Source organism: Anabrus simplex, chromosome 1 (assembly GCF_040414725.1).
Source record: "Anabrus simplex isolate iqAnaSimp1 chromosome 1, ASM4041472v1, whole genome shotgun sequence".
Taxonomy (NCBI): Eukaryota; Metazoa; Arthropoda; class Insecta; order Orthoptera; family Tettigoniidae; genus Anabrus; species Anabrus simplex.
Genome location: NC_090265.1, coordinates 314,710,145 through 314,736,875, shown reverse-complemented (window position 1 = coordinate 314,736,875; position 26,731 = coordinate 314,710,145). Strand labels below are relative to the sequence as shown.

Sequence of the window (26,731 nt, the reverse complement as noted above, 5' to 3'; positions counted from 1 at the left end):
GTTTTAAAAGACATCTTTTGTTATTTAACACACAATTGTAACACAAAACATCATCACTAGGTAATAGATATCACAGAATTGTAAATAGATCATTTTACCTTTATCGTAAATTTTATAAGAGGTATATTTGAGAGTTTTTATACATTCAAAATTTTGTATATATCAACGTTATTATGAATTGCCAATATGTTAGAAAGTTTATTTGTGTAATGACATGTGTAATTTACTTGTGTCCTTGTGTATCTAACTTTAGGCTGATGATGGCATAGACATATTTATGAATAAAATGTGACATTTCAGTGTATATCACATTTGAATTTGTATTGAACAGGTGGAAAATCATATACTTTCATCTCTTAATTGTGAATTTACAGGTGACAATTCTGTAAACATCCCCCAGTGAAAACCACACCACCAACTGCAATTATAAAAATATTAAAATATTTTTTAAAAGCACAAAGTAATGAAGAACCATTTGAGTATAAAAATAACTTTTCTGCAGCTGTTATTAATGAAATTAAGCCTATGTTTAGAGTCTTAGGCCACCCTGGCTTGCTGAACAAATGTGTCCATGGAAGGACACAAATCCAAATGAAAGTCTGAACAGTCTCATTTGTAAAAGGTGTTCATCCACATTAATATCAGGAAAGGTTGTACAGATTGCAGCTTCTGATGCAGTAGATATTTTTAATAATGGCAATTCTGGAAGAGTTGACAAAATTCACAACCTCAGTTTCTCTCCAAATGAATTCACATTGAGGATTTTAAAAGACACTGATGACAAATGTGTTGCTGGTGAAAATGCAGCAGTGGAAACTATGGCTAGATTTGCTTCAGCAAATGAGGGCATCAAAGAGGAAAAAACCACAACATGAAGAGAGAGACTCAGAATATGCATGTGGTGAATTTTAGTGAAGACTCCAAGTACGATATGTATCCTACTTTAACGCATTTTACTAGAAACATGATTTCTTTCATATTCATATATTTTTTCTCAGAAACTAGCAGAGATTTTAACCTAAAATTATGTACAGATACACACCTAAGTTCAATAATGGTTTTAGTACAAGGATATTTTGATAAATTAAGAGGTACCTATTTTACAGCCATGGAAATGTTCACAAAGGCCAAAAATGTTATGAACATTTTAAATGCCTCATTTTTAAAACTAATTCACTTAAATAAATTTTCTTCCATCCATTTGTTTGTACGTACATTGAATAAAGCTACAGTAAATTTCAGCTGTCTATTCATTCATTCATTTATTTAGCTTCCATAGATGGTACAATTACATATTTTGAAATATGCCAACAGTATAGGAGTTGTCGAGTGATTTCTTAATACTAACAATAATATATGCACCATAATGAACATTTTGAAGAAGAAGTAAAAGAAAAAATCAAAAACACCAAATACCTCAATGTTAGGACAGCACATCTTAATTTTTTTTTTTTTACTAATATTAGTAACCAACATTTTCAAGATAAAATAAAAACAAAAATCTATGAGTGTGGTGTTAATAATACATACATAATCAATGTGACATTAACATATTTTTAAGGCTATATACTAGATATTAAGAACGTTTACAAGTTAATAAGTAACAGTATCATTACCAGAACTCCATCATGTATTCTTCTGTACTATAGAAGCAGCTACTCAGCAGGAAATTTTTTAAAGCTGTGGTAAATGAACTGACGGGACTAATATCTTTAATCTTATTTGGAAGCTTACTATACAATCTGATTCCAACAGAGTCTACATGTCTCAAGGCAATAGTTTTACTCTTGTGCTCGATAAAAATATTATTTCTTGTTTGCGTCTCGTAATCGTGATTGTCAAAATTCTTTCTGAAGTGATCAATATATATATTATTTTTTTTTACGTGTAGAATGTATCCTTAATCTCTTAAATAACGGTCTGCAATGATCTAACCTGTTACGTCTCGATATAATTCTGATAGTTCATTTCTGTATTCGAAAAATAACATCAAGATTTGATTTGTAGCAGCCCCAGAGGACAATAGCATAAGTGATGACTGAATGAAAATATCCAAAATATGCTATTCTAACATATTCTTCACAACAACTATTAGACAAAATCTTTAGGCAAAACAAACAAAACTCAGAGACTTCCCTATTTTTTAATACGACAATCCCATCTTAATTTTACATCCATATGTACACCTAAAAATTGTGTGGTCAACATATTTTCAATTGCATTTGCATTTAATATAAGGTTGTGATTTTTTGCAGTTTTGTCATGGTAGTTAGATGCCTTGAATTTCATATATTGTGTCTTTTTTTAGGTTCAATGTTAATTTGCTTTGCCTGAACCATGATTCTAACCTAGACAGGACTGTATTTGCTGCAGTTTCTATAGACATAGGGTCAGGATTATTAATAATTATGTTTGTATCATCAGCATACAGAACTGCAGTTTCTACTTGATTATTGTGAGGAAGATCATTCACATAGATCAAGAAAAGAACAGGCCCCAAAATACTACCCTGCAGAATACCTAAGTCTATGTTTTTTACCTGAGAGTGATATGTCTCATTATGCCCTTTACTGTTACAATGTATAATTTCAACAAACTGGGATCGTTTATCCAGGTATGATCTAAACCAGTCGTTAACAATTCCTCTAACTCCAGTCTGATATATTTTGTGCAACAATAATTCATGATCAACAATATCAAATGCCTTTGAAAGGTCAAGAAATAGTCCTATCACAGTTTCATCATTACCAAGAGCATTTAAGACCAAATGTGTAAAATGTGATAAAGCAGACAAAGTACTTCTGCCAGCTCTGAACCCATGTTGTGCATTATTTAACAAGTTATATTTGATTAAAATTTAGTAAGTCGATCTTTCATAGCACATTCAAATATTTTTGAAATTACAGTATTATATTGGTCTGTAATTATGTAAATCGTTTTAAGTTTCCACTTTCAAAGACTGGGATAACTTTAGCTGTTTTTAGGAGATTGGAAAACTGACCACTAGAAAATGATTCATTGATGAGATAAGTTAAAAGCTATACCAGATAAGGAGCACATTTTTTAATGAGTTTTGTGGGAATTTCATCTACACCTGTGGAAGTTTTATCTTCAAAGACTGTATGATTTTAAGAACTTCCAATTCCATTACTGGAGTTAATTGGATAGAGTTTTCCATAAAGGTTGGGAGTTCTGGTAATACATCTGATTTATTTGCATTTTCAAGTTTGTATGGTAGGGATAGAAAGAAATCATTTACATTATTAGCCAAATGATGAGGGTCATTCATTTGTATTTCCTTATATTTTTTTTATGGCAGCAACTTTATTTCCAATTGCATGTCTGTTGGTTTCTCCCTTGATTACATTCCATATGGTTCATGATTTATTGCACGACTCTTTAACTTTCTTGTTATTGTGCATTATCTTAGACGCCCTAAGAACCCTTCGATAAGACTGATTTGTAGTTTTTAACATACAGTACTTACAAAAAACTAGGTCACAACTCTGCCGTGTTAATCTACTTAGTAATTTACATTTTTGACTTGAAATCCGTATACCCTTCATGATCTATGGCTTTTTTTGAAGTTTCATTAATTACTACAAGTTTTTTTAAAAAATTTAATTCAAATTGCTTTAAAAAATGCTTTAAAAGGTTCTATATTTATGGTCAATGCAATGACCAAATGTTATGGGAGCCCAGGTTTGAAGTTTAAGACTTTCAATGAAACTGCCACAGGCAGCTGCAGAGAAAAAACACGTTAATTGTGCTTGCTTCATTTTGGCTGAAAGCTTGTTAGCATTCTCAATTTCTATTTGAAAAATTTTAGCATGATGATCTGATAATCCAAAATTTATATTGGACGCTTGCATTTTAGACCAATGGAAATTAATACAAATGTTGTCTATCATTGCCAGTGGTATTCGAGAAAAAGGTACAAAATATTTTTTTCAAAATCTCAAATTTGATTCATTATAATTATTTTAGATAATAATTCATTGCACCAAAAACAATTGGTAGGGTTCTTTTAAGTATACTGTTTTTATTTGCCAAGTTTCAGTTTTCTAGGTTTAATAATAGCTAAAGGAAAAATTATAAATTTCAGTAGTGTAATTTTGCCTACATCTCCCCTTTACATCATTTCCCTTGGTACTCTTGTCATATACCTTCTCTAGATCTATGAAATATAACTGTCTATTCCTCTCATAGCATTTTTACATTACTGGCACATACTGAAAATCTAATCCTGTGATTCTGAAACAACACAGGTTTTTGTCCAACTTATTCTCAGCTACTGATCGCACCCTCCCTTCCAAAATGCCAGTGAACACTTTCCCAGTTATACTGTTCCCTTTTTTATAGATAGCTGCAATTACTGGTTTCGTCCAAGCAGAAGGTACCTTACTAACATTCCATGCTAATGTAATTACTCTATGAAGCCATTTTATCCCTCCCTTCCCACTATATTTCACCATTTTGGGGTCTCAGTTCACTGATTCCTGCTGCTTTACGACAATGGAGTTTATTTACCATCCTTTCCACTTCCTCAAGTTTAATTTCACTAACATCATTCTCCTCCTTTCCATGAGCTTGGTTGTTCACAACGTACCCAGAAAGATTTCCTTTTACGTTGAGAAGATTTTCAAAATATTCCTTACACCTGTCCACTGACTCACTGGGATCTATTACGAGTTCACTTAATTACCCAAAACACTATACATTTCCTTTTTCTCTCCTTTTCTAAAATTCTTTATTACTGTCCAGAAAGGTTTCCCTGCTGCTTGACCTAGCCTTTTCAGGTTATTACCAAAATCTTCCCACGACTTTTTCTTGGGCACTGATTCTTCTATCTATATACAATTTCCTGTCTGCAACAGTCCTTGTTCAGAGCCATGTCTGCTACAGCTTCCTTTTACATTTACAAGCTGCCCACACTTCACCATTCCACCACGATGTTTGCTTTTTCCCATCTTTACCTACAGTTGTTCTCAGGCATTCCCTTGCTCTTTCTACTAAAGCATCCCTGTATGCCAATCATTTTCTTCCTATATCTTGAACTTGCTTACTGTCTACTGTTTGGAACTTTTCACCAATCATATCAATGTACTTCTGTCTAATTTCCTCATCCTGGAGATTTTCTACCCTTATTTGCCTGCAGACAGATTTTACTTTCTCTACCCTAGTCCTAGAGATACTTTGTTCACTACAGATCAGATATTCATGGAATATCCACACACTCCTAACCGATTTCCTGAATTTTAAGTCGGTTATAATATAGTCTATTATGGATCTAGTGCCCCTACCCTCCCAAGTGTAACAATGAACCCTTATGCTTGACAACTTTTTTTTTTTTTTTTTCCAATTTCTATTTTCTAGATATTCTCAATCCATCACCAATAAACTGCATGTATGGCTCTTGCCCAGGTGGCAGATTCCATATCAATTGTTCACCTAAAATTTTTGAAAATATATCAAGCATCTTCCTTGGTCAATTTTAGTATTCCAAATAATTGTGGGTATTCCAGTAATACTTTTTGTCCCTTCACATTCTCTATTAAGAGGTGATGAGAAACTCCTTTCTTCTTTCCCAAAAATTGTCCAAGCCACTTTAACCTGAAGTACTTCTATCATGCTACTCCTAGTTTAGTCCTATGACTATTGCTAATTTTAACAATAGTATCACCAGTCATCAGTGCATCATAACTACCTATGTAATAATTCTGGGCAGCACAGAAAGTTGCTTAATTTGTTTATGAAATGAAAGAGGTTTATTGTTTGCAAATTTTCTGATTATGCCTCATCTCAACCAAGTTCAACCAGCAATGTGCATTCATACCCATTAATGGTAAGCTAATTCTTTTCATCTCAATATAACAAAAGGTCCTTTTTCCATTGCTCCAGATAAGAAGTATAGCAGTTGCTCCTTGCCTGCACTGCAGTGAATATGCCCTCTGCCAGCAGAATGCAATAAACTGGAGCACACAAATGTTGATATCACACTCTCTGACTACTATCAAGGGCTGAGAAGTGGGGAAGGGAAGAACAGCTGGAAATGAATAGACCATAGCTGACTGGGACTAAATGTCTTCATGACAAGAAGTAGTGGAATCACTGTTTTTGAGCTTTGAGGAAACACATCAATACTGAGAAGCCAAACATAACTAACTTTGAGTATTGGAAAAAAACTAACAAGTGTCAAATCAATTTATGTGTAGATAGATAGGAGGAACAAGAAAAAACACTAAATAGGACAACTAAACAGGAAGAAATGGGATTGACGAGGAGAGAGCCTATCTTTTTTGTTGACTTTAATTGAAGTATATTTTCAACTCTTCAAACTACACATAGAATGTGACCTCTTCCGCTGTACCTATATTAGCTTCTAAATCATTTTTAATTAATCACAGACAATTTTTCTCGATATGTTCAGATAGGGACCCTTTCCGGAGGCAGTCCTACCCAGGGAGTGGCGCCCCTGCCTATGTGATTTCCAGAGCACACTCACACAGACCTGGTGTGTAACATCTGGTAAGGGTCCCAGCTCAAGGTTACGAGTAAAGACCTCAATGACTTCTACAGCAGAGAGGTTGAGATGACTGGACACCAAAGGCTAAGGGAGAAAACCCTGAAAGAAAATCTCCACCTGTGTTAGGCTCAGCAGGTCAACAGAGGGATTACCGAGGAAGTTGCTTTCAAGAATAATACGAGCCTCGGATGTAGGAATTCATGACAACGACATCAGTTTGGAGCGAATGATGGTTTACAGCCTGATGTTAAACCAGCTACCCAAACCAAATGAAGACAAAGTATCAAAGTGGGAACATTAAATATCCTGACATTGACAAACAAAACTGAAGAGTTGGTCGACCTCATGGAAAGGAGGAAACTTCTAATCATGGACCTGTATGAAACAAAGTGGAAGAAAACAGCGAAAATGAATATCAGACTGGGCTATAGTCTCTATTGGTCTGGAAATGAAGTAGAGTCTAGGAATAGAGTAGGATTTCTAATACATAAAGACAAAGATGCTTGTAGTGAAGTTAGGTTTGTTAGTGAAAGGATAATTAAGTTATCTGTGAACTTAGGAGGGAAAAAGTACACTGTGATCCAAGTCTATGCTACACAGGTAGGATGCTCAAAAGAGGATAAGGCCAGCTTCCTTAAAAACTTGGAAGAACACACTGAGTATGAAAAGCTAATTGTAAAGGGTGATTTTAATTCACATGTTGGCTCACAACAAACAGGATATGAATCCACACTGGACCCTCATGGAATGGGAAACAGAAATGAAGAGGGAGAATATATGCTAGATCTATGCATGAGAAACAACCTGATAGTGAGTAACACTTGATTCAAGAAAAGTGACTCCCATAAAATCACAAGATATAGCTGGAATGATAAAATAGGTACAGTAATAGATTATATTCTGATAGATCAAAATGTATGGAAAAATGTCAATGATGTCAAGGTCATTCCAAGTGAAGACCTTGGTGGAGACCATAGACTGTTGGTTGCAGTTATTGTATAGATAAGACCCCCCAAAGCCTGTAACAGAAGAGTCCCAAAACAAACAAAAAAACCTGGCGACTAACCGAGCCAAGTGTAAAGGAAGAATTAAGGGAAGGTGTCCGCAGGTTGTTGCCAAGAGAAGAACTGAAATTAGTAGATGAAGAATGGGATAGTCTAAAGAAGGTTGTGGCTGGTACAGCAGAAAAGTATATGGATGACAGAGTCAAATAAGAAAACCTAAAGAAACGGCCTAGTGAATGATGATATTAAAAAGGCTATCAATGACAGAAACCATGCAAGAAGATCCTTATATCAAGCAGGAACATGGGGAGATCAACATGAAATAGAGGAGAAGCTGTCACTTTAGAGAAATAAAAAATTACAGGTCAAACAATTGGTTGTAGCTGAAAAGCAGAAATGCAAGGAAGATCTGGCTACCAAAATAATGCAGGGCAGAAATAAAAAAACTCTTAAGAATAGAAGAACTCAAAAAGAATCTATCCAATCTGTAGAACTTCCTAATGGTGAGGTGACTAGGGATAAGACCAAAATATTACAGGAGTTCCAAAGGCACTTCGGAACTTTGCTGATCTGTTATGAAAATGTCACTCCATTAGATGACGAACCTTATGATTTTGGCAGCACAAATACCACTGGTCTGACATGGTTGGAAGTAGAGACAACAACATCTCATCTGAAAAACAACACATCAACTGGATCAGATGAATTGAGATGATCAAAGCACTAGGAGAGGTTGGACAAAAGTGGATGTACAGGGTACTAAATAGCATCTGGAAAGAGAATGTAATACCTAATGATTGGAAGCAGGAAGTCATCATCCCATTGTTGAAAAAAGGTGATAGAAAGAAATGTACCAACTACAGGGGTATAACTCTGCTGTCACGTGGCCTCAAAACCTACGAATCCATCCTTGAGAACAGGATTAGAAAATATGTTGAACCTACACTTGAGGAGAAACAACATGGATTTAGACCTCATAGATCAACTATAGACCTCATTTTTGCCACCAGAATGCTCTATGAGAAGTATTGGGAGAAATGTAAAACACTTATAACTGTTTTTCTGGACATCAATAAAGCATATGACCATGTACCACGCACGCATATATGGGAATATTTGAGACATACGAAAGTACCCAATTACATCATAGCATGAGTACAACGATTATATGATGAAACCAAGTATTGTGTTCAGGTCCAGGATGGAAGGTCAGGTTGGTTCGAAATGAAGAGTGAAGCCCAGCAAGGAAGTTGTCTTTCACCACTTTTCTTCATAATCATAATGGATGAAGTACAAACTAGACTAGATCTCTGGCATGAAGCTTTTACAACCTTAGGTCTCGAAATCAGCAAAATGAAGACTGTTGGCTTGGTGATGAGTAGAAACTCTCCAACTGTTCATCTAAGAATTGGAGATGAGAAGATGGATACTGTAGACAACTTCCAATATTTAGGTAGTGTTCTGTCACCAGACAATAACATACATCAAGAGATTAGCAACAGAATACAGAAAGCTTCCAAATTCTATCACACTGTACGTCAAATACTTTCAGATGAAACATTTCCATTAGTTTCCAAGATCAACTTGTACAAAATGTATCTAGTACCTATACTGACGTATGGCCTAGAAGCAGCAACACTTACTGGACCAACAAAGAATCATCTTCAGGCAACAGAAATGAAGTTCCTCCATTCTTGTCTAAAAAAAAAAAAAAAAAATGGATAAAATAAGGAATGTGGATATCCGGCAACAGCTTGGATTGGAAAGAAGCTTGCTGGAGACTCTAGAAGTGAAGAGATTGCAATGGTAGGCATATGGTCACATAGAAAGAATGGACCCTCACAGGACTCCTTGAACATACTTTAACCACAATGTTCCTGGAAAGAGACCCAGAGGAAGACCTCGTGATGTTTGGGAAAAATAGATATTGAAGGACCTTGAAATTAGAGATGTGAACTGGCGTCGCATATATGAGCAGCATCTGTGGAAGGATAGGACAAACTGGAGGAGGCTTGTACACAATCGCACCCGGCTTGCTGGAGTGAAGAAATGATGATGATGATGATGATGAATACTCTAATGCTCATGTTAAAATAAATGAACAAATCACCCCTTCCCCTCAACCTTTAACACCTCCTCCACTACCATCCCCTCAGCGGAAACTTGCCTTAGCAGTCAACCTTGTTATTCAGTCCAGCTTCAGTCATGCACAGCTCAGCGCATTCAAATTCAACAAGGGATGTAAGTAAATGATGCACTCTTATTCCAATAGTTCCTAATTTTCTTTAAAAACATTACTTTTTAATGGTCTTGTTTTTCTCAGAACATATTCTAAGGAACAAGTTGAAGAGAAACACATTCTCTGTTCTGTTTTTTACATTTTAATCTGTCAACTAATATATTTTGTAATTAATAAGCTTTTTAAAAATGTTCATTTTGTACTTAAGTATGCTGACAGTTTAAGCAAAATAACTCACTCATTTACGACGGATTTCATTGGAAATGAACATTCTAATTATGTTTTAGGACAGTATGGTGTTTTCTTTAACAATTTCAAGATTCTTAAAAATGTTATATTTATGACAGTTTCAAGTACTGAACAAGGCAGTCATCATTCTCGTATCTATTGTTTTAATTTTTCATGTTATGTAGCTGAAGAAGGTCCAATCAGACTGAATGGTATTAAAAAGGTGCATCTTATTAAAAGAATTTCTTGTAAGTCGATACAGAATGCATATATAAAATTTATCATATGCGTAAAAGCTGCCCTTTTTTGTGTCACACATTAGAATCTCCCTGAAACTCTCCCTTCCATCATACTCCTTAATGCCCACTCACAGCTACAGTCCCTACATCTATATTCCTCAGCCATTCTTAAAGCTTTTTTTCAAAGAAATATTATGAAAATATCCACAAGAATAAAATAATGTACCTTATTGTGATTTTTTAAAAAAGAGAAAAAGGTAAGAAATTATGAATACTATACAACGATTAAAGCAAGATACTAATTAAATAAATATACTACAATTTTATTTAGACTTAAAGAATATATTCCCGGGAATGTACCTAATAAGCCAAGATTTAATACAGGATGCAAAATAGTTGCTGTTATTGGAGAATAACTGTATGTTTAGCAACAATACAGACCACACTGTTTAATTAAATTTAATTTTAGTACCTAACTGTCTTAACTGGACAAGAGGTTGAAAACAGGAAACACAGATATTTACAGATCCCTTTATCACCTTCTGATTAAACTATTTAAAATTAATGTCACTACTAATTTCTAGATGGCAAATAAGAAACTAGAAACTGAATTGTTGAAGTTTGCCTGGGTGGAAGAAGTAAACCCAATTTACAGTGCTTTGCAGGCTAATTTTACACATTATATACTGTATAAATACTGGGTGAACAGAATAAAGCAGAACCGCTCCATCCTGTGCGCGGGAAACCGTGCCAGGTTTCAATCTTTATTTAACATTTGCAAACGTGGCACGTATTTCGTTGGTGACATTAGTACAGTGTGTGAATTCAGTGAAATGGCTCAGGTGGCTCAAGTCGGGTATCGGTATTCTGTTCCCCAAAGAGTATTCATTTACGATTCATACGTCCGTACAGAAAGTGCGAGGGCCCTAAGGAGATTATTTCAAGAGAAGTTTTCTGATGTTCAAGTTCCAGGTCGGACTTCAATTCATAGATTAGTAAATAAATTACGTAAGATGGGAAGTCTTCTTGATAAGAAACATAATAAAGCACATACAGTACTCATACAAGAAACTGTAGGTAACATTGGTAATGCTCTGGAAAGGTCTCTTAAAAAGTCACTTCGACGACTTGCTCAGGAAATGGAAATTTCCTATGGTTCTGTTCAAACAGGTACAAAGTTATGGAAGTTAAAAGTCATATAAAATTACTGCAGTGCAAGAACTTAGACTGGGTAACCCTGCATTACGAACACGATTTTGTGAATGGGTTTTGAATGCGATACATGACGGAGAAATTAACTCTAATCTTCTTTTTGGACAAACCATTGTTTCACCTAAGTGGGTATATTAATACAAAAAATAATAATTATTGGAGTACTGAAAAGCCTAATCAGCTTCACCAAGTACCCCTGCATGGTACAAAAATAGGAGTGTGGTGCGCTATTAGCGGCAAGAGAATAATATGCCCAATTTTTTTTTTTTTTTTTTTTTTTTTTTTTTTTTTTTTTTTTTTTTTTTTTTTTTTTTCCAGAAACTATCAATAGTGATAGGTATGAGCAAACCATTTTGCAGCCATTTCTTTTGAGAATTCACTGAGAGCGAAATAAGTGTCACATTTTTCCATCAAGACTCCACATGCAGTCCACTTCTCCTTACAGGAAATCCGTGCAGTGTTTGAAGATAGAGTTACCGTATCACTAACAACATATGGTCTGCTTGGTCCCCCGATTTAACCCCCTGCAATTTTTATCTCTGAGGTGCATTGAAAGAGGAAGTGTACAAAACAAATCCACACATTTTAGATGAACTTTGAAATAATATTCAAGAAACTGCTGCCATTTCTCAGAGGGAACTGCAGAAGGTAATGAACAATTTCTTGAGCAGGTGCCAGAAATGCCTGAACAACGAAGGGAGGCAGTTTCAACATCTCCTGGCGTAACATATGCAAGTACTTTTATTTTTGTGTTTGTTTGTTTGTTTGTTTGTTTGTTTGTTTGTTTGTTTGTTTGTTTGTTTGTTTGTTTGTTTCCTGTGGACTTCTTGTCATGCATGCATCTCCCATGTGTAGGCTGCGCTGCTGGGCTGCGGGACTGGTTCTGTTTTATGTTGCTGTATATCAACATCAATCAATCAATCAATACTGATCTGCATTTAGGGCAGTCGCCCAGGTGGCAGATTCCCTATCTGTTGCGTTCCTAGCCTTTTCCTAAATGATTTCAAAGAAATTGGAAATTTATTGAACGTCTCCCTTGGTAAGTTATTCCAATCCCTAACTCCCCTTCCTATAAAAGAATATTTGCCCCAGTTTGTCCTCTTCAATTCCAACTTTATCTTCATATTGTGATCTTTCCTACTTTTATAAACGCCATTCAAACATACTGCATATCCTGCCCTCAAAATTATCAAGAGGGTATGATAGTTATAGGCACTGAAATCACAAGGAAAATAATACTAAGAAATGTAGGTTTTAGGAATATTTAATGCATACCTTTTAGACTGATTCAAAATGGAATTTCAATAAATTTGTGCATGTATTTATGTATTATGATTTAAAATTATAATATTCTGTGAATCAGAATTCCATTTGTGATCCTGATATCTGAAAAATTGTCGTTCATAGTTACATACTGCCGGTAAATAATTTGTGTTTTACTTACGAACACTGCTGTTTCTTTTGGCATGAAGTTTTATTTTCACACTTTGCTTTTGGACACAAAATATTGGTCTCATCAGAATTATCCCTGCAGTCTCTTTTGCCATTACACATTGCCAACTTTGACACACATGCACCATAACGACACTGAAAACTGTTGCTGGGACACCTGGGGAAGACAAAGAAAAGTTTAAAATTTTAGTTGACATTTATACACTTGATGTTATTTAATTATATTTACACTTATGTCCTTTATTTTAGAATATATGTATCTACTATTTAAAATTTAGTAAATATGTCTATGTATTCTCCTTATTAAACAAAAACCTTACAGATATACCTACTGCAAGGTGGTTGTTCTTAACCTTCCTCATCATCTCATCATTAGCAAACATACCTTAAAAGCTACTGAAAAACAATATAATGTTCAATCTCTTGAAATTTGTACAAGGAAAGCAACAGAATTAATTTCACTACACAGTTTCCTTGACCGAGTTCATCATCTCTCGTGCAATACACCTCCTCAGTTGGTCTCAAGAGCTTGAGTGAACCACATTTCACGGAGAAAGTTGGCTATGCGTTTTGGGTCATGCATCCGTTAGTTTGCATTTGGGAGTAGTGAGTTCAAACCCCATTGTTGGCAACCTTGTTAATACTGGTTTCTCATTTTCACACCAGGAAATGCTGAGACTTTACCTTAAGCCACAGTCACTCCATTCCCAGTCCTAGCCCTTTCCAATGCCATTATCACCATAAGACATATCTGTGTTAGTAAGACTTTCAACAAATGACCAAGGGGAAAGAAAAACACAATTTTTTTCATCTTAAAGTTCCAGCATGCATTCTATACAGAACCAAATTTCAATGCATATCGTCCCCAGGAAGGCAAAGTATCGTAAGCAAAATTTTTGTCAAAATTAAGGTTACAATGCTTATACATCAATCAGACTCCGCTGCACAAGCTGGCAAAGTACAGTGAGCATCAAATTAATCTAGAAGGTAAAAGCAACGTAAAAAAGAAAGAAATTATTGTAACCACCATCAGTAATATACAGAACACCAGGTTATCGTAAGCACCAGTCATTACATCTTAAGCGCCAAAGTTGGAATCCTGTAATTTGCGTACAGATTATCATAAGTGACAAGTTTTAATTCTGGAGGGAACGTGAGATGCATCAGTTTCATTGTTCACAACTGTTGTCGGTCATTGCTATAGTACACGTTTTACAACTGCCTCAAATCAATTTGGCACTTGAAACATAAAGCAAAGCCTGCTGGTGGACCTACTGCATGTTGACTGACAGCTAGTATTGCCGAGCTGAGTGGCTCAGACAGTTAAGGCACTGGCCTTCTGAGCCCCAACTTGGCAGGTTCGATCCTGGCTCAGTCCGATGGTATTTGAAGGTGCCTTGTGTCGGAAGATTTACTGGCATGTAAAAGAACTCCTGCAGGACTAAATTCTGGCACCTCCGCATCTACAAAAACTGTAAAAGTAGTTAGTGGGACGTAAAGCAAATAATATAATTACTAACAGCTAGTATACTAGTGGAAAGAAGAAGAAGGACGGGAAGGGAAGAGAAGGGGCTGCAAGTACTATCAGAAGCTAAACAAATCCAGTCATTGTCAGTACATATTCCTACCATTCGTGCACACAGTGAATTATGCAGCTGAAAATTCTAAGAAGGTAATTCTTAAAATGAATTACAAATTCTAAACAAAAGTTTGCAAAAACAAGAGAACAAACACGAGAGATAGTTCAATGTTCATAATTTTATGAAGAAGGTGAGGACAGAAAGAATAAAACACAAGACCAGTATAGAAATGAGTTGTTGAAAGTACAACAAAAAATAACAGATGTAACAGAAGTGTTGTAGAGGATGAACAAGAGAATTTTAACCGAGCAAGTTGCATCTGTGAGCTTGAAGAGGGAGTTAGTGGGCTCCAATTCCACTGTCAGCAACCCTGAAGATTGTTTCTCATGGTTTCCCATTTTCACACCAGGCAAATGCTGGGGCTGTACCTTAATTAAGGCCACAGCTGCTACCTTCCTAATCCTAGCCCTTTCCCATCCCTCTGTTTCCAAAAACCTTCAATGTGTTAGTGTGACATTAAACAAGTAGCAAAAAAAAAAAGTTAGTATAACAGAGGCAGCACAAGACTGAAGAAACTTCATTTGGTACACCAGGAAAAAATCATGTAACATACTGTAAGATCTTGGCACACAATCCACGAATTCTACATTCTTCAGAAATCAAATCCATCAATATCTAAATTATGACCTGTGTCAGAAGAGAGGATTAGTTTCCAACGAGATTGTATCAGTTTGAGAAGTATTGTAAAAGAGTTAAGCTTCAACTGGAAGAAGATTAGAAATAACAGAAGGGTTTTAATCAAGGTTGCCAATATGGCGAAAAACCTGCACCAAGCCTCTCTGGAGGCCACACGGCATGACATAACAGTAGTTATCTTATGAATAAATTTGTGACACACAGAGATTAGCAGGCGACACAAGATAGGGTACCAGTACTCCTCAACTTCTTATGAGATTTGCTCAAGGGCCAATGTGTTTTGAAGCAATAATACCAAGGAACATGTCGGGTTATTTGTGCATTGCAGTTATGATGGATAAGTATTCTAGCACTTACAAACTGCTAAAACTGTATACTGATCAAACAGATAGTGAGAAGGACATCCGATTGATTCCTAATGAAACTTTTATCTACATTTCACCAAACTAGATAGCTGCAGTCGCTTAAGTGCGGCCAGTATCCGGTATTCGGAAGATAGTGGGTTCGAATCCCATTGTCGACAGCCCTAAATATGGTTTTCCGTGGTTTCCAGTATTCACACCAAGAAAATGCTGGGACTGTACCTTAATTAAGGCCATGACCATTTCTTTTCCACTTCTAGCCCTTTCTTGTCCCAACTTTGCCATAAGGCCTATCTGTGTCGGTGCAACGTAAAGCAACTTGCGTATATAATTTGTATCTACATTTCTTTAATACAATCATTTAAGAAAATCTCTTATTATTCTCATGCCTTACATTTCTTCAAACCACTCCCTCCAAAATATTGTAAGTGCTACAAAAGCTATCGTAAGAGGACCACTTTGTTAACCAGTGCATTCAACAACCAACGGCAAACAATCGTAAGTGACATTCATAACTTTAAAATAAGTTCCCTTTTGCTACAATTGAAAAAATATGTAACTGAATATGACAATAATGTGAAACATTTATTTCTGAAGTAGAATAAAAACTGATACTGCCTAAACTGTAAGTATTCGACTCGCTAATCATTTTAATCATCTCCTGTAAAATTCATATTTTGTCTCTTATGATACTTTGCCTTTCCAGGAATGATATATTACAATACTGCCAAATTCCTGCTTTCTATAGTATAACTTACTAATATTCTTCCTCTGTGATGAATTTTATATAGATCAAAGTTGACAGAAAAGACCACAAATCAGTAGAAAAATTTAAGCTTCAAAACTGAAATTCAAAAAAGATCTTGCAAAGAGAACAGATAAAGCTGAGCATAAGAAATTCTTGTATAATATAAAAAAAAATACGAGAGATTATGTGGCAGGTTATCTGGATCCTTAAAAATAAAATTACTACGTAGAGAGGTAGTGTGTTTTACTAACCACTAAGTTTATTAAAATACTATTCACAGTTCACTCGCACTTTGAGTTTCCCACTTGACACAGGTTTTACTCACATTCATAACCAGGCCTCAAAAAATCCTGTGTGCCAGATTGCCATGGTGACAGGAAATAAGAGTGTTGTGCCTAGATGTTTCTAACAGTAGTATTCCCAATTTTTACCTGCCAGTAGATCTGATTTTTTAGTGGATGGATGGATTAGAAACCAATTATAGCAAGTTTATTACCAAATAAAGTTCAAAGTTTCAGATTTACCTTGAATGTCAAATACATTTAATTATGTTGAGTTACAAGTGTACAAATACAAGGGCAGAAGAGTAGTACCAGTTTTCTCTTCAAGCTGACAAAGGAGCTTTGATGAAAGATGGAGCAAAACACCTAGAGGACAAGTTTCTCAAGAGTGAACATAGCACTGAAATGTGCATGAGGGTATTTGATACTTTTACTTGGCCAGAGGGGAAGGAACTAGAGAGTTTTGGAGGAAAGGAGATTGAAACATTGGGGCAGCATTTTAAGAACCAACGTGTGGGTTCTACCATGAACTTTGAAAAAGAAAAGCAAAACACTCTACAAGAATGATATTAATTCAAAATGCCTGGCAAGGAGATAAATGGGTTCATTTTTTAACAGTGGCAACTATGCTGTAACAATGCCATGAAATGTAACTAGGCATTATAACGTATACCTGAGGTAGCTTATATATCCGCTCTCCCTTGGCGTAAATGAATTTGCCCTCCTCATGCCATGCACATGTGCAGCAACAACAAGAACGCTGTTTTGAGCGCGTGTTCGTGGAATACCACTGTAATGGTTTCAAAGCAAGATCAGAGGAACTGGCTGAAAGTTGAATGCGCTAGAGATCGCAATGCAAGGCAGCGTTACAAAGGATTGCAAGAGGTTTGCGGTGAAAGTACTGTAGCACGGTGGGTCAAGGCCTTCAAAGACGGGTGACAAAATGTGACAGACATGCCACGGCCTGGTCATCCTGCAGTAAGTGATGATGATGTGCAGAATGTGAAAACGTTAGTGCTGGCGGATTGGAACACCACAATTCCTGAATTGGCCAATGATACAGGGCTGGCGACTTTGACTGTGCTGTAAATCATAGGATATAAACTTCATGGTTTTGATCCTTATTGAATTGTGATCACAATAATTATTTATTTATTTTATTTATTTATTTATTCAGGATGAGCAACAGCATAACGCCGAATTACAACGATTATTAAATTAATGTTGTATGGTCCACCCTTTTCAATACTATATTATGCAATATTATTGAATTGCATTACTAAACTAGAGACTAGTTTCAGCCTTAGCTGGCCATCTTCAACCATGAAGTTTACCTGTGGTGAATTGCAAATTTATACCAGCCACAAATTAAGAATGTGTCAGTTTTAACTATATCTTCATGTGCCGTCCTGACAATGTCCAGCAGCATTCCAGCACTTTTTTAACAAGCACTACAGGAACATTTTATTTTATTTACATTGATCGATGGGAAACAGCATCTAGCAGTTCTGCGTCAGCTGGTGTTTATTTAGAGTGGCATCCAGTGGCTTGCATACTGCTAACACCACTCACGCAGATTTGGTGATTGATGATCTGACTACAGAATCAACATTTACCTGTTCCCGTTTTGCAATTGAAATTGTAATGATTAGCAGTGATGGAACTAACAGTTCTATGAATATCAACACAAGATAGGGTCTGGATGATGAGCATACTCCAGATGCTAAGAATTTAGAGCCTAATTTATTTTTCAGATTTTACACTTATTTCATCCCAGATTTTAATGTTAATTGTGTGTTTTTACATCTGTTTAGTTATTAGATGTATTACATTAAGGCTGAAGATGGCCAGCCAAGGCCAAAACTAGTCCCCAGTTTAGTAATGTAATTCAATAATATTTCATAATATAGTATTGAAAAAGGTCCATACATTAATTAAATAATTATTATTGTGCTATAAATCCTGAAGAAGCAGCTGGAAATGTGGAAAATCACATCCAAATAGTTTCCACATAATTTGACCAAACATCAAAAATGGCAACTTGTGAAAATTTAAATTCATAATTCCATCTTTACTATACTGTAATTGTCTTTATTGAAAAGACTACATTAGACTATACCCATGATACATGTTCCGTCCTCTTATGGGACATCTTCAGTCATACATACAAACTTTGAAAATAAGGGAGGACACAGTGAAATAAGTAATAAAAAGTCTTTAGATCTTGTGATGTGGCGATGCTTATTAGGCACGTGTTTATTTTGAAATGTCACTAGACAATACGGTTCACATTAACCTTTTAAGTGCTGAGTTACCAGTTGACTGTTTGGTACCTCAGTGCTGAGGTTTTTCATTCATATGTAAAAAAAATTATAGAAGCCTCAATTTTTAAAGGACATCAATTGTTCTTTGTAGGCAAAAGGGAGACTTTATGAAACAGATGTACATCTTCACATACACTGTCTGTTTCTTTGATGAAAGTTCCTTATCCATCCATGGCTTGCAGTAAAACCCTCATTTTTTAACTTAAAATGTTTATAAATGTTGGTTCTTTATAAATCTAAATGCAAATGGAAAATCCTACACTTTTGTTCAATATTATTTTGAGAGAAAACAAAATTACACTTTTGTGCCCATGTGTACATCATCGTTATGCAAAGTAAAGAGTCCAAAATAAAATTATTTCCTAAAATCTGTACGCAACTACTACATGTAACTCCTTATAAGTAAATTTAATATTTTAAAATACTTTACAAGCCTAGAATGTGGTGACAGCTTAATGTTTTCCACCAGTTGTTTGTGATACTGATTTGTTTCATCAACACCAACTCCACTAGCAGAACAGTTTTTAAAAATATCAATGATTTTGGGGTTGTAATCAAACACCACTTGGCTCCCATAGTCTGTCACAGTTACTTGAAAGTCTGGTGGAGAAATGTCATCTGTCTACCACGAAGTGATGAAATAGCTTTTGAACTCACCGTGTTTTTTTTCCCTTCGTTTAGAAGGCAGCTCTGTTTCTTTCTCACTTACAATATTTTTAGCACTCTCTGCATCTCTCACTTTCAAAATCGCTTTGCAATTCATTAAAATCATCATCTTTTATCATCACTTTCCGCTGTGGTTAATAACTGAAAGATTCTTTGATCTGAAATAACATCGCTGCAATAGCAACTAGCTTGTTGTTGTTCCGCCATGCTTGTTTATATCACAGATGAGCTCCACAAACGTCTACAAAAACTCTGTAAGTTACTTCCCGAAGCTATAAGCCATGATCAATAATAATGCCCAACAGATGGCAGAACATGCCAGAGATCAAATCAGTGGGCCGATGACCTGCGATGTTAGGCCCCTTAAAACAACAAGCATCATCATCAGATCAAATCAGCACTCGAGAGTGAACCAGGAAATTCAAAATAATTAAAGTTCTTGTGCACCGTCTATAGACGGGCATAGCAGTGCTAGACCGGCCATGTCAGCCCATCTATAGGCGGGCATAGCACTCATCGGGTTATGGGGTCTAAAAGCATTACTATCAGGACAGGTGGTAACGAAAATCAATGCTGCACAGTAATGTTATGCATGTTAGCTGACAGAACCAAACTTCCTCTGTATGTGGTTCTGAAAAGAAAAACACTTGCAAAAAGAAATTTGCCATCTGGTATTTCCATTTGAACCCCAGAATCCAGCTGAACAGACAATGAGCTATCTGAGGACTGGTGAAGCTGTTTGGCAACATCACCCAAGAGCTTTATTGCAAAAGAAGAGCCTGCTTGTGGTTGTCAGTTATTGCGGGCATATTACAGACGCCGTAAAGGAATTGATAAGTAAAGGAAAAACTGATTTGGCAATAATTCCAGGAGGATGGACCTCAATGTTACAGCCACTGGATCTTCGTGTGAACCAGCCTTTCAAAACTGCAATGAAACAGCTCTACACCAAGTGGATGGTGTCTGCTGGCGATCACGCACTGACACGAACTGGACAAGTGAAACGACCCCAAGTGGAACTTCTATGCAAATGGATAAAGACTGCATGGGACTGCATCTCCAACAACTTGGTGAGGAAAAGTTCCAAGAAATGTAGAATTTCAAATTCTACGGATGGTAGTGAGGACGACTGTGTATGGGAAGGTGACAGTGGTCAAAGTTCCAATGGTGGTAGTTCTGATGACGTTGAATAGTGATTGATTTGTGCACTGAGCTAGTTTTAATTCTCATTGTGGTGTTTTTAGTGTTTTTATTACTTCTAAAGTGTTTTAAATGAGTAATTATTAGACACAGAAATTTTTAAAAAAATTGGTAAGTAAACATGTGATTTATTTATATTTCAATATTTTGCATTAAAAATTCAGGTGTGCGGGTGTTATTTGGTGGTGAGATTATATGGTAAAATAATATCTTTGCAATGTGGCAGCCATAATTAGACATTGTTTAGCTGTAAGCATAGTCTAAATACCATTTCTGCAATCGGCCCATAACATCTTTGAAATTATCATCCAGGTTGGGGACATCTCTATGAAACCTCAAATCATCCATCTCCTTAAACATCCAAGAATGTATGCTGCTGTTTTAAATAGCCACCAACTGAATTGGAAAAACAGAAAGAATGACCTAAATGGCACTCTGCTAGTTAACTAGGCTGACCATCACAATATTCCTCCCCTGTCGGATGCAATGCATTTTAATCAGCAGCTTGAAATCAGCATTATAACCCTGACCTATGCATTGTCACTGAAGATGAAAAAAAGTTATCACTAGTGGCTACTCACAGAGTTCTGACAGACTTTCTCCATCCTGTACATACACACATATCCCATATCATTTCATCTTAAGCGATGGGTCGGCGAACGAGGCTTCTCCACCACCTGCGGTCACTGAACTTCTCTCCTTCTTTGATGCTTCCCAAAGTATGTCCTAACTGTTGAATGTCAATCTTCATCATGTCCTTGCACGTGAGTCTTGGTCGCCCTCTTGGTCTTTTGTCTTCAAGTTTTAGATCATACATTTGTTTCGGTAATCTGTTATCTCCTATGCGTCGCATATGTCCATACCATCTCAGTCGCTTCGCTGTTATTCTGTCCTGCAGTCTTACAACTTGACCTGCTTGCGAATTTCCTCATTACGGACTCTGTCCGTCCGTGTTTTATCGATCATGCTACGAACAAATCTCATTTCTGCTGCCTGGATTCTACTAATATCTTTATTTCTCATGGTCCATGTTTTGCAACCATAGGTCAGGATTGGTACGTCATAGGTTTCATATATGACTCTTACATTTTTTTGGTATTTTCTTGTTCCATTTTATGTTTTTAACTATTTTGTAAAAGTTGCTACCTGCCTGAATTCTGTGGGAAATTTCCTTGTCTATAGAACCAGTATCAGAGATAACACTTCCAAGATATTTGAACTGATGATTCATCTGTAGTTGTCTCCCCTCCATTTCAATGTGTCCCATTGGTTGTCTGCATCTCTTCATGACCATAACCTCACTTTTCTCTTGGCCGAAGATGAGTCCATATTCTTCAGCAGTTTCTGTCCACGAGATTTGTTCTTGAAGGTCTTCTTTAGAGTCTCCCCACAAGCATATATGGTCCGCGAACAAGACAGCTTTAATTTTCTTACCTCCAATGGTTTGGTGAACTTTTCTCTGACTCTCGTATATCACAGTGATGAAAAGAAGAGCAGACAAAATACCACCCTGTCTTAACCAAGATTTTATATCAAAGGTTTCAGTCATTCCTACAGGTGTTTTGACTATACTTCGGGTATCTTCATACAAATTCTTGATCCTGTGTATCATGTCATCCTGCATTCCAATTTTCTTCAGTGTTTCCCACACCTTCTCACTGTTCACAGCATCAAATGCTTTCTTGATATCCAGAAAGGTTAACCACAAATCTCGGTTGTGTTCGTAGTATTTTTCCATTAACTGACGGACTGTAAAGATTAAATCAGTTGTTGATCTCCCCTTCCTGAATCCATACTGTTCTTCAACGAGGTTCTCTTCAATAAGGGGTCTGATTTTACGCTATATAATTCTTTCATAAAGTTTATGTTAAAGTGATGCCCCTATAGTTAAAACATTTCTTTCTATCTCCTTTCTTGAAAACTGGAATTATAATGTCTGTTTTCCAATTGACTGGTATGTCCCCTTCCTTCCAGATCTTACAAAAGAGTCTGTAGATCCAGTGTTTTCCAGAAATGCCCATAGCCTTGATCATTCCTCCATTAATTTCATCAGCACCAGCTGATTTTCCAGTTTTGATGTATTTCCAAGCATATGCTACATAACTCCATGTTAAGTCTAACCTGTTGTCAGAGGCAGAATTGCATGTGATAGTACCGGTACTGTTTTTCTGTGTAGGCTGCATGCAGTTCACATTTAGCAATTCATCAAAGTAACTCCTCCAAGTCTCTTTAATCTTATCTTCTTGAGTGATCAGATTTCCATTATCATCTCTTAGGTATTTGGAGTGTTCTTTATCTCTTTTTCTATTTTTCATCATCCCATATAACATTTTCTTATTACCATCAACATCCTCTTTCAATTCATCACTCCACTTGTTCAACCAGTTCTCTTGTACTTCTGTAATAACTTGCTTTGCTTGTTTTTTTAGCAACCCTGTATAGTTCCTTATTATGGTCTTTCTGAACATGTTGTTCTTGTTCAGGACAGCAGTTCTTGTTCTGTCATTCCACCATGGAGTTTCCTTACATCTTCTTGTGCCACTGGTTCGTCCATATACCTTCTCAGTTATCATTACTAGATTTTATTTCAGATCCTTCCATTCCTCCTCAACTGTTCTTTCATCTGTCTGTGGTAGTACTGTTCTGAAGTTTTCTTGGAACTCTATTATTCTATCATTGTCCTTCAGCTTCCAAGTCTTGAGTTTCTTTACCTGTGTGGTTCTTACTTCTTTTAACTTGTTAAACCTGAAGTATCCAATTAGGAGTCTATGATCACTTTCCAGGGAGACACTAGGAATCATTTTTACGTCTAACAGTCTATTTTGTAGTTATTTCTTGACCAAAAAGTAATCTATAAGAGGTTCACTTTTTCCATCCCATCCATATCTTGTGATCTTATGGCTTTTTTGTTTTTGATACCATGAGTTCCCTATTACAAGGTTGTTCCTCAGACAGAGATCAAGGAGTCTAGTTCCTTCCGGGTTTCGTGGACCCCATCCATGTGCTCCTAGAATACTTTCATATCCATCTCTCACAGTTCCTACTTGAGCATTCATATCCCCATATGATAATCGTTCCATCTCCTCTTATTCTTTCCTCTATGTCTTCTTCAAAATGTTCTTTTTCTCCATCTTCACAACCAGCCTGTAGTGCATACCACTGAATGATGTTGACGTTCTGGGAAGAATCCAATTTCAGCATTATGTGAAGAATCTGATCAGAAACAAATTTTAATTCTACTACATGATCTTTCATCTGATGATCCATAACAACACCAACTCCATTTTGTATTAGTTGAAATGGGAATAAGTGTGCCTCTTATCATCTCTATGCCATGCCCACAATGGAACTTTAATAATGCAGACTGAGCCATGTTTACTTCGGAGTTGGACAAAATCCTTGATTGGATTCCTTTAACTCCTAATAATTACAAAAGACTTCTTGGTGCCGTTATCAGTATGGTTAAGAAAAGTGTACCCAGAGACTTACGAAAGGCATTTATATTCCTGCATGGAATGAGTGGAGCCCTAATCAATTCCCTGAAAGCAGAGAGCAGGAAATAGCAAATGAGCTGTTGTACAATTTGGATGTCTTTAATGAACTAAAATGTGGCAAAGGTCCTGGGTTTGTTACTGTAGTGTTCATGCAGAGTTCCTTCAACATTGGAGCAGTTATGCCCTTAGATGGCTTTCATTGTTTTTCTCTACACAATGCAGCTGATCACTTACCAAATGCCACAAGCCAAAGTTATAGCCATCCTAAAAGCTGGAAAACCTGTTGATAACCATCAGAATTACCGTACTATCGCCCTAGTTGATCAGGCCCTTGAAAGACTGATTTTTAACAGAATTGGTCCTGCAATAATTGAAGCAAAACCAATTAAGCAAGCAGGATCTTCACCAATTGGGAGCTTCAGGCAACCAAGTCCTCTTCCTGACAACATATACAGGAAGTAGCCTCCAAAATACACTCAAAACAGCAGTTGCTTTCATTGACCTTACTGCTGTGTTTGGCAGCAAGGGCTAATATAAAAATATCTTTGTTAAATCCCTACACCAAAGTGGAAACTCTCATAGATCAATGGTGCATTGATCAATAGAATGTTCAGGTCATCCTAGGTAACAACATGGGTAGAGTGAGGAAAATTAGCAATGGCTCCCACAAGGTTCTGTACTTGCCCCATTATTGTTCACCCTGAATATTGCTGAAATGCAAAACACTGCCAATCAGGAACGAATTAGCTGGAAAATTTATAATGTCCAATAATGGACCAAATATATTGGTATTATGAATGAAGGTAGTCGTTTAGTTAAGTTCTACCCCACTAGTGAGCGTGACCTGTCCAACCTCTTGGCGCTACACAGTCTGAGCAAATACACCACATTTGGTCTGACTGATTCACATTCACAGTCACTATGACATTCGTTGTGATCATGCAAGGGAAGTCCACAGACAGGATGAAAGAAAAAGAAACATATCCCTTTGCAAAAAACTAATGATCATGTATGTCTTTCAATAAATGAAACTCAATGTTATATCAAGGAGAACTGCAACTCTACATCAAGGGAACTTAACTTGTAGCCACAGCATCTTTGGCGACCAAGGCCTATGGTAACGACTAATGTGACGTCACTTCCATCACAAATTTTGTTGCATTATGTTTCACAAATTTTCAGATGACTCCCAGCCATAAGGCGTATTCATATCAAAACTTGAGAGGAAAGAATATGGATTACTAAAGTAAGAAAAGATAAAGAGCAAAGTGTGGGAATACTTCCTGCTAGTAACAACTGCCAATCGTGAACATGTACGATATGTGTCATGTAAACATTGTGCCTTACAGAAGTTTGCATCTACTACCTCACACATGAAGGCACATGTGTGTAAAGTGCAGCCATCAAATACAGTATCACATGATATCCAATAAAACATTACACAGAAGTGTGTCAAAATGTGTGCAATAGATCTTCGTCCCTTCAGTTGTTCCGGGAACAGGGTCCCATAGTAAAAAACGAGTTAATGTTGGCACAGACTATGGATGAATAAACATTGCTGATATTCCTCCCACAACAATCTATTTATTGAAAGATCAGCTTTCTCATGACAATTCTCTTGCATGTGGAGAAATAATAGCACAGAATATTCAAGACTTGCTCTGCTAGCAAAGAAATTATTGTCTATTCCAACCTCCAATGCAGCAAGTTAAAGAAATTAGTGACAAAGGGAGCTCACTTAACCTAGACAGAGTAAATGATGTTCCCTTGATTCATTCTGTACAAAAACAAACAAAACAATAATAGTGAATGTTTGTGACAATGTGAAAGACATTACAAGTTAATGTTCCATATCTACTAATGCGATAAACTGACCTCACAGAGTTTATAGTTAATTTGTAATTATACTACTTGAATGAAATTGTCGTTAAAATATTTGTATGGTGTCCAGTATTTTATAGTCAGCCACACTCTCCTTTCCTCGCTCCTTTTAAGGTTGTTCATTGCAACTTTGTTGATACAGCCCATAAGTGTATCAGCAGCCTTACCTCAGACTACATCCTGCTAGCCAACCCAATGTCAACTGAAATACAGTCGACCGTACGAGGGACAAATAAGCTGAACGAACGAACTGGGTGGTTTGCAGACCTCTACCCGAGATCCTGCCATGGACGCTTTATTGAATTCCTGAATGCAATGTATGATGCAATAGATTACATATCTCAACTGGATACTTTCTTGTGATTGTGACCTCAATTCTGATAGTTATGTTGTGCCATATGCTAAATAAAAATAAGTAAATCCAATGGGATGTACATTGCATACTTACAGAATATCACTGCATACAACTGCAGTCTCATCGGAGCTATCTGCACAGTCCAACTGACCATCACATAATCTGCGTTGCTCTATGCATTCTCCAGAATCACATCGGAACTCTGTTACGCTGCAAGTCAAATATACAAAAATCTCAAATACTA

The 26,731-nt window shown here is 36.4% G+C and overlaps 1 protein-coding gene across 1 annotated transcript in view; it reads right to left on the bottom strand.

Moving 5' to 3' along the window:
- The window catches only part of LOC136865388 (modular serine protease), a 200,649-nt gene that overhangs the window by 152,675 nt on the left and 21,243 nt on the right, over positions 1–26,731 (bottom strand). Inside the window, exons 2-3 of the mRNA XM_067142403.2 lie at positions 26,581–26,697; positions 12,893–13,057 (exon numbers count right to left, since the gene is read on the bottom strand). Of these exons, the coding sequence (XP_066998504.2) occupies positions 12,893–13,057; positions 26,581–26,697 (282 nt within the window). The remainder of the gene's footprint in view (positions 1–12,892; positions 13,058–26,580; positions 26,698–26,731) is intronic.